This window comes from Haliaeetus albicilla, chromosome 14 (assembly GCF_947461875.1).
Source record: "Haliaeetus albicilla chromosome 14, bHalAlb1.1, whole genome shotgun sequence".
NCBI classification, from domain to species: Eukaryota; Metazoa; Chordata; class Aves; order Accipitriformes; family Accipitridae; genus Haliaeetus; species Haliaeetus albicilla.
Window position 1 is genome coordinate 12,060,916 of NC_091496.1, and position 15,084 is coordinate 12,075,999.

Here is a 15,084-nt window from a genome sequence, read left to right on the forward strand (position 1 = left end):
TTCAGTTTAGACATGCCGGTGCTCAGCTTTGCCCACAAAGTCTCCTGCTTTTTGTAACCCAGAGCATGAATGTTGTATGTCACTGGTATTCATAATATATCAAGTGGCAACACGAAAGGTGACATGCACTTCTAAGCAGCTGTGATGTGACAGAGTACAATGACATAACAAGGTTAGCCAAAAGCTCGCTTATTCATCAATTTATAAAATTAATTTCTAGGAAAAGAAAATACATCCGAAATACCAAGAAAAGAAACACAAGAACTTAATTATTCAACACGGAAGATTTTATTTACAATTAGACATAAGGATCTCAGAAAGAAGAGTTTGAGCTTTATTTTATTTGTATTGAGTTCATTAACATTTCTAATAAATGTTTATCCTGCACTGTTTGAACAAATGTAAATACTTAACATTAGCCTTAATAACATGAATTAACAATAACTGTAACTGATGCTTTGGACAAAATAACTACTAATTATAATTCAAGTGCAATCTAGGTGCTGAACATAGTTTAAAAGTCCAAACCTGCATCGAGATCAATGAGATTATACATATGAACAAATGTAATTTTGTGCATGCAGAATTGGGCCCTGAGACATTTAAAATCATGGCCTGACTTGCTGGATCACCACAGAGCACTAAACAACACTAGCAGAGCAAATGCAAACTTGCTGACAATTAGCTTGAAGCCACAGAAAATGAAGCTGAAATGCTAGTGTATCAAAAATGACAGGAGCATTGCTGTTCCTTTTGTGAAAAGATCTCACCATTAGATTCTGGCACGAAAGACTAGTTTTATTATAAAAACTTGGTGTCAGATCTTGAACCACAGCAGAGCTGTGCTTGTTTCATAGGAGAAGGTGACTTAATGACTTTAGCTGTTCTCATACTTTTTTGACCAGTCCATAGGACTCTAGGGATGCCTTCAGTTGTGTCAAACTGTCCCCAAACTAATATGGGAACAGAGCATCGCATATGACACCAGCATTAATGTAGAGATGAGAGAAAGGTCTTGTTTTTCATTGACTGGCAAGCACCATAAGTAATCAAATGCACAGGCTCTCGAAGTGAGTGTCATGCTTCATTCACATCTCCTGCCCTGTTACTTTGCATTTCCATCACGGCTGAAAAAAGAGAGTGTAGCCATGTACCACATAGACCTCATCTTCAGGAATAATCTCTTGGAATTTCTGTGATTCATCAGCCTGCTTATAGCTACATAACTTTGTCCACAAGGAACATGGGATTAAAACAACAGCATTGTAGTCTGTTGGGGTTTTCGCTTTATTTCCAAAGGGTGAAAACACCTTACTAAAGACACCTGGCCAAAGATATTGTCCTTTACTAGCAACACAAACCTTTCTGGTTTAAAGTCCATTGTAGCATTATTTCCAAACACCAGGCTATGAGAGGCTGGCCATGTTTGATTTTCCTTTTTCCTTGCAACTCTTATTTAAGGGGACAAAATATCCAAGAAGAAATCTTATAAAGAGCTGAACTTAGGCTCTCATTCAGAATTCAGTGAGTCCATGGGAAGAGACCCCACAACACTCAGTATCTGCCCCTTTGACTCTCATTTCTAAGATATGGCATTCAGATTAAATGAAAAAGTAAACCATTTACGCAGATGGCAGTGTTTGCTACCTGTCTACAGACCGGTGCACCTCATTTAACAAACAGTTGCACTAATTTCCTTGTGGCAGACAGTTTATCAGTAAAGAATTGGGGCTACCTGTTTTAATTTATGTTCTTCTATAGCAAGGAAGTGGAACCCTCTGATGTTTGATCAAAACCATTATCTTAGTCTTTCCTGTGTCTGGAGCATTCTGGGATATTTTCTCTTGACCCTTAAGGCGACATATCAGATCGTTCTCTAAGGGAGGACTTGGGCGAAGCAGGGTTAGGGCAGAGCAGAGGCTGGTGTTCAAGCAAGAGCCAGAAAGAAAAGCACACGGGAGGCAACAGAAGGAGCAGTGGAGCAGGTTGGGAGTTAGGGAGTGGTTCAGATTACTAAACAGCTGTGGAGCCAAATGTTGATGAACAACATCAACATACGAATGATTGTGGTGTGTCTATGAGCCATCTCCATATAAAATGTATAAACAACATATTTTAGTAAGTCTTTTATTAACTTCATGTATTACAGTTAGTAACCTTACATATTAAACTTCACATTCAACGCAATTCACATCCCTGAATAGAGGACAGAGAGCAGTTCTATTGCAGCAGCTTCCATTCCTTGAAGGAACAGAAAGAAACGTTGCAATGAGAGCATCTAGAGCACAGCATGAGCTCAAAGGTGTTGTCATTCCCAGCCTGTGCTCAGAGACAGAACATCAGCAAACTGCTTTCATTTGTCTTGCAAATCCCAGAAGAAAAAAAAGTAGCAAGTTGCTTAAATGGCAGAAGGTGGACTAAAATCCAACTGCACCTCAGCTTCAGTCTGCTTGAATGTCAGTTAAAATTTGTAACAAGGTTCAAATAATCAAAGTTATTTGAAAGCATAGTTTCCATGGTGGTCTCGTTATTGATGTCAGAAGCGCGGACCTTTGGAAACATCAACTTATTTGGGTTAGTGAGTTGGTCTTCTCAAAATGGAAAAGCACGTTGAATTCCATAGCATGTGGACTGACTGTGCCTTGAATCATACCTTTTGTCTCTGAATTGTAACATGCTGCTTGGCTGAAATGTCAATTAAACATTGACTACCTCTGAAGTCTTCTGTTACCTGTAGTGAAATAAAATCAGAATGCAGCATGCGATGAGGTAAGTCTTTGTCTTAAAAATGTCTCCTTACTACAGCGTACTTTTCACCATAACATTCACATCTCTTCACTTGTTTTAAATCACTCCAAAAATGTGTTTGTTTCCCTAGATGTCAGTGCATTAATTCACCACTTGGTTATTCTACCCATGATGGGAGTATATTTAGTCTTAGTGGGCTAGGTATGTTCAGGAGATGTTTAGACTAACATGACAGTGATGCACGACTGAGAGAAAGAAGTGAGAAACCCTATCCAATACTCAATAAAAAATGTCATTTACAGGGGGTTTTCTGAAACCCCTCAGTCAGGGGTATGTCCTGGAAGAGCACAGGAATCTGCAGTTGTGTGGCCCCAGTCCCAGAGAAGTACTAGAGGGCACTTCTAAACAGTTTAGCAGTCTTGGATAAAATGTCTATTTTCATAAACTCAACAACAATTGTGTTGTGTTTTGGAATAAAAAAATGTTGGTCTTCTGATATAATTCCCAATACCCTCTCCTGAGTGTGTTAAGAGAATCCTGAAAGATTAAGGCTGGGAAGAGAATTTGAAAACATTAGCTAAATTATCTGGATGATTTCGCACAGAACAACTGCTGAATTTACTAGCACTTAAAAAATAAGAACAGCTAAATAGGTAATGATTCTGAACTTCTTGAAACCCTGAGGAAAAGTGCTGAGGACTGAGCTGTTAGTGCTTACTTACTTATTTTAATTTCTTGGATCTGCAGATGAAATAGGAACCCATGAATGCAAGGAACAGCACAGAACCTGTGATGATTAACACCATCTGCAGCACACTCAGCATCTGGACCCGACCAGTGACTTTATTTCTGAACATTTCTGCTTTCGCATCCCCAATAACAGCAGACTGAAACAGTGCAAGAAAAATATCAGTGAAAGATAAGTATGCAAGCCCTCACTTGCTGAATATATACATGCAAATCACGGCATGAGTTTAATTGCCCAATTTCAGGGCACCAAGACTGAAAAAGCTAGGTCATTTCTTTTCTTCTTTTTTTTTTTTTTTAAACAGTGAAGATTAAATGACAGAAAATATACTAACCTCATTTAGCCAAAGAAGAGGAAAAATATAAGGTTTTTGAACTTTTGATAAAGCTCTGAAATGAGAAAATAAGTACAGCATGTTACCTTTAGTTTGTTGCATAAGCCCAGTCTCTACTTAAACATTTTTATTCTCCTCTAACTACATTTCTACCTTCCAGGTGTATATTTTTAGTATAGTTTTGGACTAAAAAAAAGTAAGCCTACAGCCATTTTACATATCGGGAACCATCTCTTTCTGTCTAGTCTTCCATATGTGGGTAGTCAGAAAAAAGAAAGAAAGGCTGGACATAGCTAGGTGTTGGTGGGAGGGTCTGAAGATCTGCGTGGTGTTCAGCTGCCAGATGTACAGGATGCCCAAATGCATGTCTGTACATGTACATTTGGGCCAATGAAGAGAAAGAAACAGCTGGAGGCCGGTCAATCCTTGGTATGAAATCCATGTAGTGATAGAGCACACATAAATTCTCTCTCTCATTGGATTTATTACAGAAAATACATTTTGCCTTCTAGTTCATCCTCATGGTCCCCACTTGGGTTTTGCAAGAATGTTGTTCTTAAGAATAACATAATAATGTTGCCTTGTAAGCTTCTGTGGGGAAATCAAATGTGTGCTAAAATACTTGGGCAGTGCGTTACTCAAGAAGGCTTGCTCTTTGGCTGAAATTTGTGTTTTTTGAAAAGTCATGACTGAAATTTTTGCAAGAAAAATGAAAAAGCTTTGGGAAAGTATTTTTATTCCTTCTTTTCCCAGCCATTTCTGACACTCTCATAGACCAATCAGGCCTCTTGAAAAAAGTCTTTAAAAACAAAATAATGAAGTAGTACTTACTCAATTTTTGGTGTAGGCTTCACAAGGAGGTTTACTTGCAGCCTTTTCGCAAACTGTAGTGTAAAACCAGTGATCTAAAACCAGGAAAAAAAATCCCACATTAATTTAGATTTTTGAATTGGATACCTAAGCCTAGAATATGGACTGTGTCAAAAAGCACTCTGGTATTATCTTATCCTTATGTTTTTAAAGATTCCGTTTTTATGAAGTTTTATTGTTTCTAAGAGTCTCTAATTTCTCATAGAAGTTCTGATTTTGTGGCTTTACCATAGTTACTTTTGTAATTTGCAATTAAAATTGGAGGTAAAAAAAAGATTAAAAATTCTAAAACAGTCATGAAATGTTTTATATAAAAATATGTTTGGTTTTTTTTTTCCACCACAAATTAGCTAAATTTTCTTTTTCAACAAGAAGGATATTTAATTTGCATAGCGCCAAAACCAAACATTTCCTATTAGAACAAACTTATCAAAACAAAGATCAGATCTTTTCTTCATCTCCTTCTTTTCTCCTCTGTCCTCCACAAAAATAAGACAGGGTGTGATTCTTGAAAATTTCATATCAGATTTAGGAAATTCTGGTTGACGTCTCTATTCCAAATAAGGTGAAACAACTATCGATCTCCTCATTGAAGTTACATAGCTTAACTATCAAATTATATGCCTGAAAATATTTTAGTTAGTAAGAAATCCTGAATTTTAACTTTTTACCCAAATTCAGAGCACAATAAAATCTTGGAACATTAGAATTCATCACACAATTCAGAAAACTTTGGTAAATACACTTAAAGTTAAGAATCCGAACCACTTGAACAGAAGTAGAGGTAAAATTGGAAGCAAAGCAATCAAAATCAGAGCTGTCATAAATTCATTCAGTTTGCAATCTCTGTTGCATAATTCGAGTCACAAAGACTATATTAGGTCTGTTCTAGAGTAGTCTGTTCAGACTTCTAGAAATTTTCTTGGAAATAAACTGATCTATATTATTTAATTTCAATTGAGATAGTAATTATACAATAATGGCTAGCAATGGAAAATGAAAAAAATTAAGTATAGAGGGAACAGAAGAACTTTCATAGGAAAGAATTTTCTGAAAGTACTTAAAGGTCATAGAAAAGCTATAGCATACTTCAAAGTTTGCAGAATCTATTTAATCTTACATTCCCAATAAGAAAATCAAAACTTATTTTCCAGACTTTGAAGGTCAGAATGAGAAAAAGTTCTGCTCTAAATTTCCCCTGCTAAAACCATAACACTTTTTTGAGCAGATCTTGCAAAAGCAGGTATGGATATATTGTATCTTCTGCTCATCCCCCTGGTAAAAGGCCTACTCTACTACAATTAAATTTAAACATTGCAAGTTTACTGAGTTACAATTATTAAATATTTGTACTTACAGGCTCTACATCTAGAAACGTCTCGTGCTCCTTCTCATTTGGGCTCAGGCCTTCAACATCATGCAATACAGAATCACTTGCATGAAGAAAATGCGGAAGAGAGATAAATACTGGTCTTCCTATTTGAAAAAAACAAACTCACTTGAATCATTAAGCCTTGTTTCAGTGCTCACCTTCTGAGACCATTTTCCATGCAAACATAGTTTTTTCTATAGACACACAATCCTGATAAAAATGTTAATAGTCGTCCCCCCACCCCCCCCCAAAAAAAAAAAAAATTTGAGCGTTTCTGTGATTCTACTGTCGTGAGGAAAATTTGCATGGTGAAACAAATTGTCGTTACAAATCCTGCTTGTCTGTGTCTACACTGTGGAGCTGGCAGTGCTTCCAGTTTCATGCTGAGGTGAGGATCTGACTGTCAGTCTTTCCCTCCAGCTTCATGATCTTGTCTTAGTAGAAAGCAAGCCTGAAGGGAACCCATGCTGTCCACTCTGCACCAAACACAGACTCTGTATATATTTATTTTATTATACTGATGCTAAATTAAGCTGGTAGTGTCTGACAGTCTCTGCATGCGTATAGTTGTACACATACACACGGAGTGTGTGAATTATCACAAATACAAAGACCGTGACTATCTCTGGCTTTTATACAGTTTCCCCTCCTTTCCGTTCTATACATGCATTCCCGCAGTTTCAGTATACAATCTATTTTGCAGAGCACTATGCAGAATACAGAAATATTATAGCCCTCATTTTGGGAAATAAGGCTGCAGAAATGTGAAAGGTCTCACAGGCAATCTGTGGAAGAATTCAGACAAACATGAACATCCTGGATCTTAGCGTACCACCTCAGCTACAGGACACGTGCTTTCTCCACAGTTAAATGGCTCCTTTGGTAGTACCATGTCACTACTATACCTGCTTTGCAGGTGCTAATGTCTAGGACTCCAGCTATTGTGCAGTTCTTTGATATGACTTCATCTCTACAGAAGCAATAATTATCTCTGACTTCAGCAGGTGATGCAAATGCTTCACGAGGAACTGCGAAACGATAGAGTGAGATTCCTTTCACGTCCTGCTTGCTCTGGAAAACTCCATAGATTGATCTGAATATAAAAGAGGAGAAACATGCTTCAGGCATTTGGATTAAAACTCTGAATTCATGGCAATACTCCTTAAGATTATTCCCCCAAGCATCTCTCTCTCTTAAAAGAAACAAGTACTCCAGGGAGCTGATGTCCAGGCTCCCTTCACACTTCAGCAGTTTGTAGGGGTGTTCCTGTGTGACAGAGAACATTCCACACTTTCACAAAAGGTTGTGCAAGCTCAGAGGTGAGCACAGCAATACACAAAAAAGACAGACAAAAATACTACTAATAAACAATATACACAAAACTAAAAAATTAATTAAGAGCTCTTTTCCTACGCACTTCGATACCCACTGTTATTATGAAATTTTGAAAGTTTTTGGACTATAGTAGAGATACTTATCAATATAAATCAGCTCTGCTACAGATTTTTGCTGACCTGATAATACTAATCTAAGCTTTATGATGCAGGCAACATTCTGCATATAACCTTATTCCACTGCATACGAATCAGAATACCACTTAAGCTTCTTTTTGCTGATACGTTATCAACTGATACAGAGATGTGGTTGTTGCACAGTAATGTAACCAGGGCAGCAACACTTTGTATTGCAGCCAAACAAAAGAAGGGTTCTGGGTTTTGCAACAAGGACAGAACCATTTTCCATGACTCCGTTTCAGCATGACCTTTGAGCAATTGTTACTGTCCTTCATTGTTCATTAATTGCAAGAAAAAAATGGTCAGAGGGATCTCTCAAACTGTGTGCAATCAATCCAAAGAATTTTATCATTTCTCCTCTGCAAAGAATCCCCTTTTCCATGAAAAATGTGAAATGATTGTGAAATGCTTTCCAGTTTGGAAAGCTTCACCAAAAAAACCCTCTAACTTCTTATAAAAACACCAACCTTTAAAAAAAAACTTTCTGCAAAGCAAATGGCCCACTTCAAACCTAGTTAAAAGGAACCAGCTGTTTCCAGGCAGCAAAATGGACAAAGGGGTCGAACCTCCCAAAGTAAATACACTGTGATGCACTTTAAATCTTTTACCATTGCTTTCAGCGATCCCACTGGAGAACTTGGGGACACTGGCTAGCCACAGCAGAAGCAGCAGGCTGAAAAGCCATCAGTATGGGATGTATTAAGCAGGTTTGTTTGTTTGTAAATAGATAAAAATAAAATATGTAAAAATATCCTGTGAGAAAACAATTTTGAGTATCTAGTGGATGACAGTAGATCCAGATCTGCATAAATGATGTTCTGCAGAAATGCCAAACGTACCTATTGCCTTCTCAGACCAAATAAGGCAGGTTATAGCCTGCGTCTTGATCTTAGAAGTTCAAGGCTTTGAACCCTGTGGCCCTCAATGTCTTTCATAGATCTGTAACAGCTCACAACAGTGTCAGATATTCCTGAATTATACATCTGTAACTGGCTGAAATAAAATACATCATAAATAGCTTGCTACTTGGCATAAATAAAAGTGGTAGAATCAGGTTCTGAATCACGAGCACAGCTCACAAATTTATTTGTGTTTAGGTGAAACGTTTTTGTTGAACTGCCTCGGGGACCTAAGCCCAAGCAGAGCCACTGCAGCCACCCTCTGAACTGAAAGAGCATTTGGGTGGCACGTGCAGGCGTGTACGCACATCAGGAAGGGACCAGCCTACCTGCAAATGTCAGAGGAGAAGAAGCGCAGTATCTGATCCTTCTTAACAAATGGTGGGAACGATGCCCCATCTGCGAATAAAATAAAATAAGAGGTTCAAAGCAATTCCACTTAGAAGACATGATTTATTTTCTAGCTCAATACTCAGCTGTTACTTTCCTATAAAGCTGTGAAAAGAGAAACAAAATGAGTCATTTATGGGGAAAATATTTATCTAAGTTATTGCACAGTGACAGGCACTCCACAGATAACATTGAATTGGTTTTGAAAGTAAGCCAAATTATGGCAGCTGTTTTGTGGTTGGTTTTTTGTTTTGGTTTGGTTTAGTTTTGGTTTTTTTTCACAGATGTGAAGCTGTATGATCAAGCCCATTAAAAACAGAGGATACAAAAACCAATCCTGCTTAATATGAAACCCAATACCTGTTGCCATTGCTTCAAGGTTTATGCAGTCTAAAGACCTAAACCTTTCTAGAGGTGCTTGGTTCCTCTGCAGTTATGGCATTCAGCTCTTACAAGAAACACAGTTTTAGACTTCAAAACTGCCTATTTTATAACCAGTGCTAAACCTTTTTTCACCAAAGATTGCTCAAGTGGACCTCTTCTTTGTAAGCTGAGATCCTCTCTATAGCTAATGGAGAGAAGGAAGGACTTCTAGGGCACAACCCATCTCACCCCATGGTAGGCATGCAAAATAGGTCAGAGGAATAGCACTTTGGTAATGTCTTTTTCTCTACTTGTTATAAAAAGAACACAGACAGCCAGTTCAGATGCATATTTCTGCACTGCAAGCATCCCAAGTTAAGTAAGAGGACTCTGCCATTTTCTCAAATGAGCTGTTGTAACAAACCTTTAACCAGTACATTTGTTACTTCTTGCTACAATTTCTGTATAGTTTCTTAGTCAGCAGCCATAACCAAGGGATTGAAAACATCTGTGGTATCTTTGAATCTAGTTGGCAAGAGTGATAAAAGCTAAATTACATACTGCCACTTGCCCACTGCTGACAGAAGCACTTTTTCATAAAGAAGATCCAAGATCATCCTAGACACACACTCTATTTCTAAGTCTTGGCAGTCTTGGAGAGTTTGCAAACATGGACTCATTTCAAGCCCCATACAAGAATACTGCTTAATATTTTTATCTAGGTATTTACTTATACTATATATGCTGCACTTCGGTGCGAAAGCTTACGTGATAAGAAGGAATTCTCACACTTGCTTACAAGACTTTTTAAACCTCCTGCTTCTGTAAACATATGGTCCCTCCTGAGCAGTCACATTGAATGCTCTTGTAAACTGTGCAATAACCTTTGCTAACAAGGAAAAGCTCCACATTTTCACTGTACTGGAGCACTTAGTCTAGTTAGCTGAGTATGTTTATTCTGTCAGCTGTGGAAGAAGAAAAAACAAAAAGCTGACCCTGGGAAAAAAGGGTTCAGGCTCCATAAGAAAGAAGGAAGGTCTTAGAACCTAAGAAAATATTGCCTCCTATAAAATTAATTGCATGTTTTAAAAAGGAACTAATTGGTTTTGATTCACAGACTTTTGGAAAGTCAGATTCTTGTGATGTATTTGAAATACTTCAAAATAACTTGCTCTGTGCTCTGGGTTATAAGGAAAATGATATATGCCAGGTAAAGACACATAGAAAAGAAAAAAAACCAAACCAAACCAAAACAAAAACCTGCTTGTTTTGATAGTTGCCCACTGAAGGCCTACTGCTCTTTGCAAAAGCTTTCACTGTGACATCTGCCAGCCTCAGCTCAACAGATTGTGGTGTCCTAACAGCGACTCTTTCACTCATCAAGAAGAAAAATATCCTCTTGAATAAATGTATCTTAAACACTCAACTGTTTTCATATGCATTCCAAAAGCAAATTCAAAAATATTCTTCTCTAGTTTATTCTTCCCAAACTAAATTACTTCTTTTCTTCATCCCTTTTCACTTGTGAGTGGCCTCCAAGCCACTTGTCTGACAGCCTTCTTCCTTGTCACCCCAATTGCTTTTCATATCTCAGAAAAAAACTATTCTGTCTGTTCTGGTGCATTTAATTTTATTTTTCAACATTGTAAATGAATGTACATTATTAGAATGTAAAGATATTTTTCAACTGCTATAGCAAAGGAAAAGAATCTTAGTTATATTGTACCATATAGATAATTAGTAGAAACAGAGAGCTGGATTCTTTTCTTGTGTCTCTTCCACATCTACTCTAGCTGAAGAGAGTGTATATATATATATATGTATATATAAAATAATGTACAATAACGTATAATATATATTATAACGGATACACACATATGCATGTATAGCAGTAGTAGGTATACATTCATATTTATATAGACATTTAATATACAGAATACAGAATTTCAAATCCCAGGGGAATTACTTTAAAGATTTTATCTCATTATTCCCTTGCAATATCAAGAAATGTGTTGAAGTTTTAAAAAGCTTTAATAGGCTCACCTGTGCCATTAACCAAATCGCAGTGGCCTTCCCAGTATGCAAGATTGCTTTAAAATAAAAAAAAAGTCATTCTGCATGTAGTATGTTATACCGTGTAATCCATTTCATTACCTGTATTGATAAATATAACTGTTCTAGTATAAGCCTGATCCATAAGAAAAGTCAGAGTATGGAGATGTTCATTCATTTATTCAGATAAATTATATGATGCACTAGAATTGGATAAAAGGGATCTAGCTATTTAAGTATCCAAAACAAAAGTAACTAATTCTATCAAAGAGTCAATAACTGCCTTAAATCCGAGCTCCTAACAGAATCATTAATAGCTGAAAGAGAGAGGTGATTTTGCTAAGCCCAGGACTTGATCCAGCTTCCTTTGCGTTGTTGAAGATTTTCCATTTATCTATATCTTAGTGAATCAAGCCTTAAAAGCCATACCTTGAAAATATGTATGGTTTTTAATTATACAACTATATGATACCTTTTGTTTTTATAGCTTTCAATTATGGCTGTTTTTTTAATATCTTCTTTCCCAGTATAGACTTTGTAAAGTCCGTCGAATGTCCCATTATACTGTAACAGACATAATAAGAAGGAATAACAGTTAGCAGTACTGAACTATATTGTAGCATTGTCAGATTATTTTTTCCTCACAGCAGCTGCCTTAATTTTTATTCACAGAATGATAACTGAAGGCTTTGCCTCCTCATTGGTTTCGCTTACCGGGTAGAAGACTCCCAGAACTGGGTCCAAGGGGAAGGGGACCTTACTTAAGAAGGGATCTTTGTATCCCCACAGTAACTCTTTCACTGTTCTGTTCTGCAGCATGGATGACTTAGAAGCTTTAATCCAGGTGTTCAGTAGTAGTTGTATAAAAGTATTTGTATACAAGGAAGGTGCAGCCTACAACAGCAATAAAATTAATGTTTAGCATAAAAATTCTGCATGTGCTTTGGATCAAAAACACAGAGACTGACTCCAAGAAATCTCTGGCAAAGCCAGTTTCCAGAGTTGCAGCTCACTGTAAGTTAAGTTTCTACTTAAAACTGACTCCTTAACAAAACAATTACTGGGCATAATTTACACAAAAGTAGACAATTTGTCTTTACTGCTTACATGAGTTCACTAGACCATCCCTAATCACAGAACCACAGGACAGTTGAGGTTGGAAGGGACCTCTTGAGGTCATCTGGTCCAACGTCCCTGCTCGAGCAGGACCACCAAGAGCCAGTTTCCCAGGACCATGGCCAGACGGCTTTTGAATGTCTCCAAGTAATAATCTCAAATCCCTATCTGTATAACATGCGCTGTACCACTTTCAGTTTTCTTCCTCTTTCTGTCATCTCCATATGTCACATACTTCAGACTCACTCACACTATAAATGTGTAAGTAAAAATATACAAGCCTTGTTACTTTCTGACTTAGATAAGTGGTTTAGATTTGCTGTTATGCTAGCAGCAATACACCTGTATCCTGCATAAAACTGATAAAGCACTGCATCTCCATTATTTCTTTACTTAGAAAGAATACATATTTGCAACAAATGACTCCTTCTTTCTGAACGGCTTCTGAAATTTCTGAATTCTAAATAATGGATAACTTTTCCTAATTCAATGAAGAACAATGTAGATTTACCAGCAATAATTGTAATGAACGTTACCAGAGGCATAAACATAAAGTCAAGTCCCTAAAGACAATGAATAGCTTGTAGAAAGCAAACAGAAATTATCTATGTTGGCCTGTCTGGTGAAGCAGAAAATTGTAATAATTTTGATAAGTAAATCTGTGCAAAAACAAGTGATTCTCTTAGAGTAAGTGCTCAGCCTAGGCCCAGTAGTGGGCCATCTCTTTGTACTTAGTGCTGTGGGGATAGCAATGGAAGAGTCTCTTTTGCTCTCATTTCTCCCCCCTGAACCACATGAATCTTTTACTTTTGTCTGAACTGGAATGCAGAGTAAGCAGAAGGCATGGATATGACAAGATTATGAGGCAGAAGAGATGTGGGTTCAATCCCCTCAGGGTTAAGAAAGTGTGAAAAATATGTGTCTGAGTTCCCTTGTGAGTATTTTGACAACAAGGTTATGATATCAAAGGTGGACTCTACTGGATTAAAGTCAGTGCTGTCAAACAAGATAGGCAGAGCCTCTCTGGGAGGTTAGGTTTACACCAGTTTGTTTCTGAATAGCAAAATGAGGCTTGGATCCTCTGTTCTCAACCCCCCTGACGCAGATGTTTGCAGGCATGAGCCTATGCTTAGACCCATAAAGAGCTATGTGGTCCAAAGTGTGGGAGTTGAGCCGTGTCCGTTAATACTGTGACATGAAGGACTCTGGGCATAGGAAAAAAGAACAGCTTTTCAAAAAAGAGATGCTGGCCTAAATTAGGACATAGGCAGAATATAACTGGTCTGAATAAGGCCATTTGCTTTTAATTATTAGGTCTTTTCTCCCTAGAGAAAAGAAAGCTTAAGGGACCTCATCACAATATTCCAGTACTTAAAGGACAGCTACTAAGAGGATGGAGGCTCTTTCTTCACAAGGAGTGACATGGAGAAGACAAGGGGCAACGGGTACAAGTTGCACCAGGAAAGGTTTCATCTTGACAGAAGAAAGAAATTTTTTACAGTGAGAACAGTCAATGACTGGAACATTGTAGAGTCCCCATCACTGGCAGTTTTCAAGGTGCAATTGGACAGGGTGCTAGAAAATTTCATATAGGCTCCCTTTCTCAGAAAAGATTCTCCAGGCAGGGAGAAGAGAAAAAATCCCAAACCCTAGAGGCCACAGGTTGAAAATTGAACAGGCCAACCGAGACATGCCAGGTACACTGAGGTGACCTTCTTGGCCAATAGGGATTAAAATGACCACAGATCAGATTCGACAAGGGTATAAACGGGGTCCTGCCAGAGGACATGTGGGAATCAGTCCTCCTCGGAGCAGCGGGTCTGCAGTCGGGGACTCCCCCTTGGGTCGGGGCACTGCCCGAGGTAACTCCTCAAAGGAGAGAGCCCTCATCCTTTAGGTGAGTGATATGCGCATTTTGAGTCATCACTTTTAAATCTCAAGGATTCTTAAGTCAGCTATGTAGTACTAATTCCCCTTACGTCATTGAACCTATAGTTCACTACGGTTACCAGAGTTCTAATTAACTTTTCTACTGAAGAATAAATCTGAGCTTGAACACCTGTAGGATTTGATTGTGTGTGCCTCCGTAACAGACAGGAACAAGTCAATTTTCATTTACCGTTAGGATTACCCTGGGAATATAAGGAAACCTTAATATATATATCTAATGTACTCAGATTTTTTTTTTTTTTTTTAAACACAGTAATACAGCTATCCTTAGCTGACACTGATGTCATCTGAGTTCATAGAGAGAAAACCTATCCTGTGGCAGTTTCAGTATTACTAATGCTAACTTCTCCCCTATTTCCTCCAGTATCTCAACATTTGAATGTGGACATTGTGGTTTTGTTTCTTTACTTACAACAACAGCAAGGTTGAGGCACGTGATGGTATCATTTTCTGTCCCAACAGACATATCAGGTTCAAAACGAGCAATGTTAGGCAACATGTAGGATATTGTGCCATCAGAGTTTTCCGTGATATTTTCTTTGGGTAAATATCGCACCCTTGAAATACAAAATAAAAACATAGAATATTTTTAACATTTGACTTTCAAGACAACATGTAACCATGCTGACTGAAGTTTTTTGAAAAGTTGATGAACATTTTTGTAGATGAATGTTGAACATTTTATAACCACTGAAAGGATTCTAAAATTTTAATGTGAGTATATGTAA

General features: G+C 37.7%; 1 protein-coding gene across 2 annotated transcripts in view; it reads right to left on the reverse strand.

Annotated features, from left to right (window-relative positions):
* Positions 1 to 265: 265 nt before the first annotated feature.
* The window catches only part of CD36 (CD36 molecule (CD36 blood group)), a 29,423-nt gene continuing 14,604 nt past the window's right edge, over positions 266 to 15,084 (reverse strand). For both annotated transcript variants that reach the window (XM_069801719.1, XM_069801720.1), the window contains exons 4-14: positions 14,769 to 14,913; positions 12,005 to 12,184; positions 11,763 to 11,854; positions 11,282 to 11,328; positions 8,815 to 8,884; positions 6,978 to 7,165; positions 6,058 to 6,176; positions 4,662 to 4,735; positions 3,831 to 3,885; positions 3,471 to 3,635; positions 266 to 2,731 (exon numbers count right to left, since the gene is read on the reverse strand). In XM_069801719.1, the coding sequence (XP_069657820.1) occupies positions 3,471 to 3,635; positions 3,831 to 3,885; positions 4,662 to 4,735; positions 6,058 to 6,176; positions 6,978 to 7,165; positions 8,815 to 8,884; positions 11,282 to 11,328; positions 11,763 to 11,854; positions 12,005 to 12,184; positions 14,769 to 14,913 (1,135 nt within the window). In that variant the 3' untranslated portion in view covers positions 266 to 2,731. The remainder of the gene's footprint in view (positions 2,732 to 3,470; positions 3,636 to 3,830; positions 3,886 to 4,661; positions 4,736 to 6,057; positions 6,177 to 6,977; positions 7,166 to 8,814; positions 8,885 to 11,281; positions 11,329 to 11,762; positions 11,855 to 12,004; positions 12,185 to 14,768; positions 14,914 to 15,084) is intronic.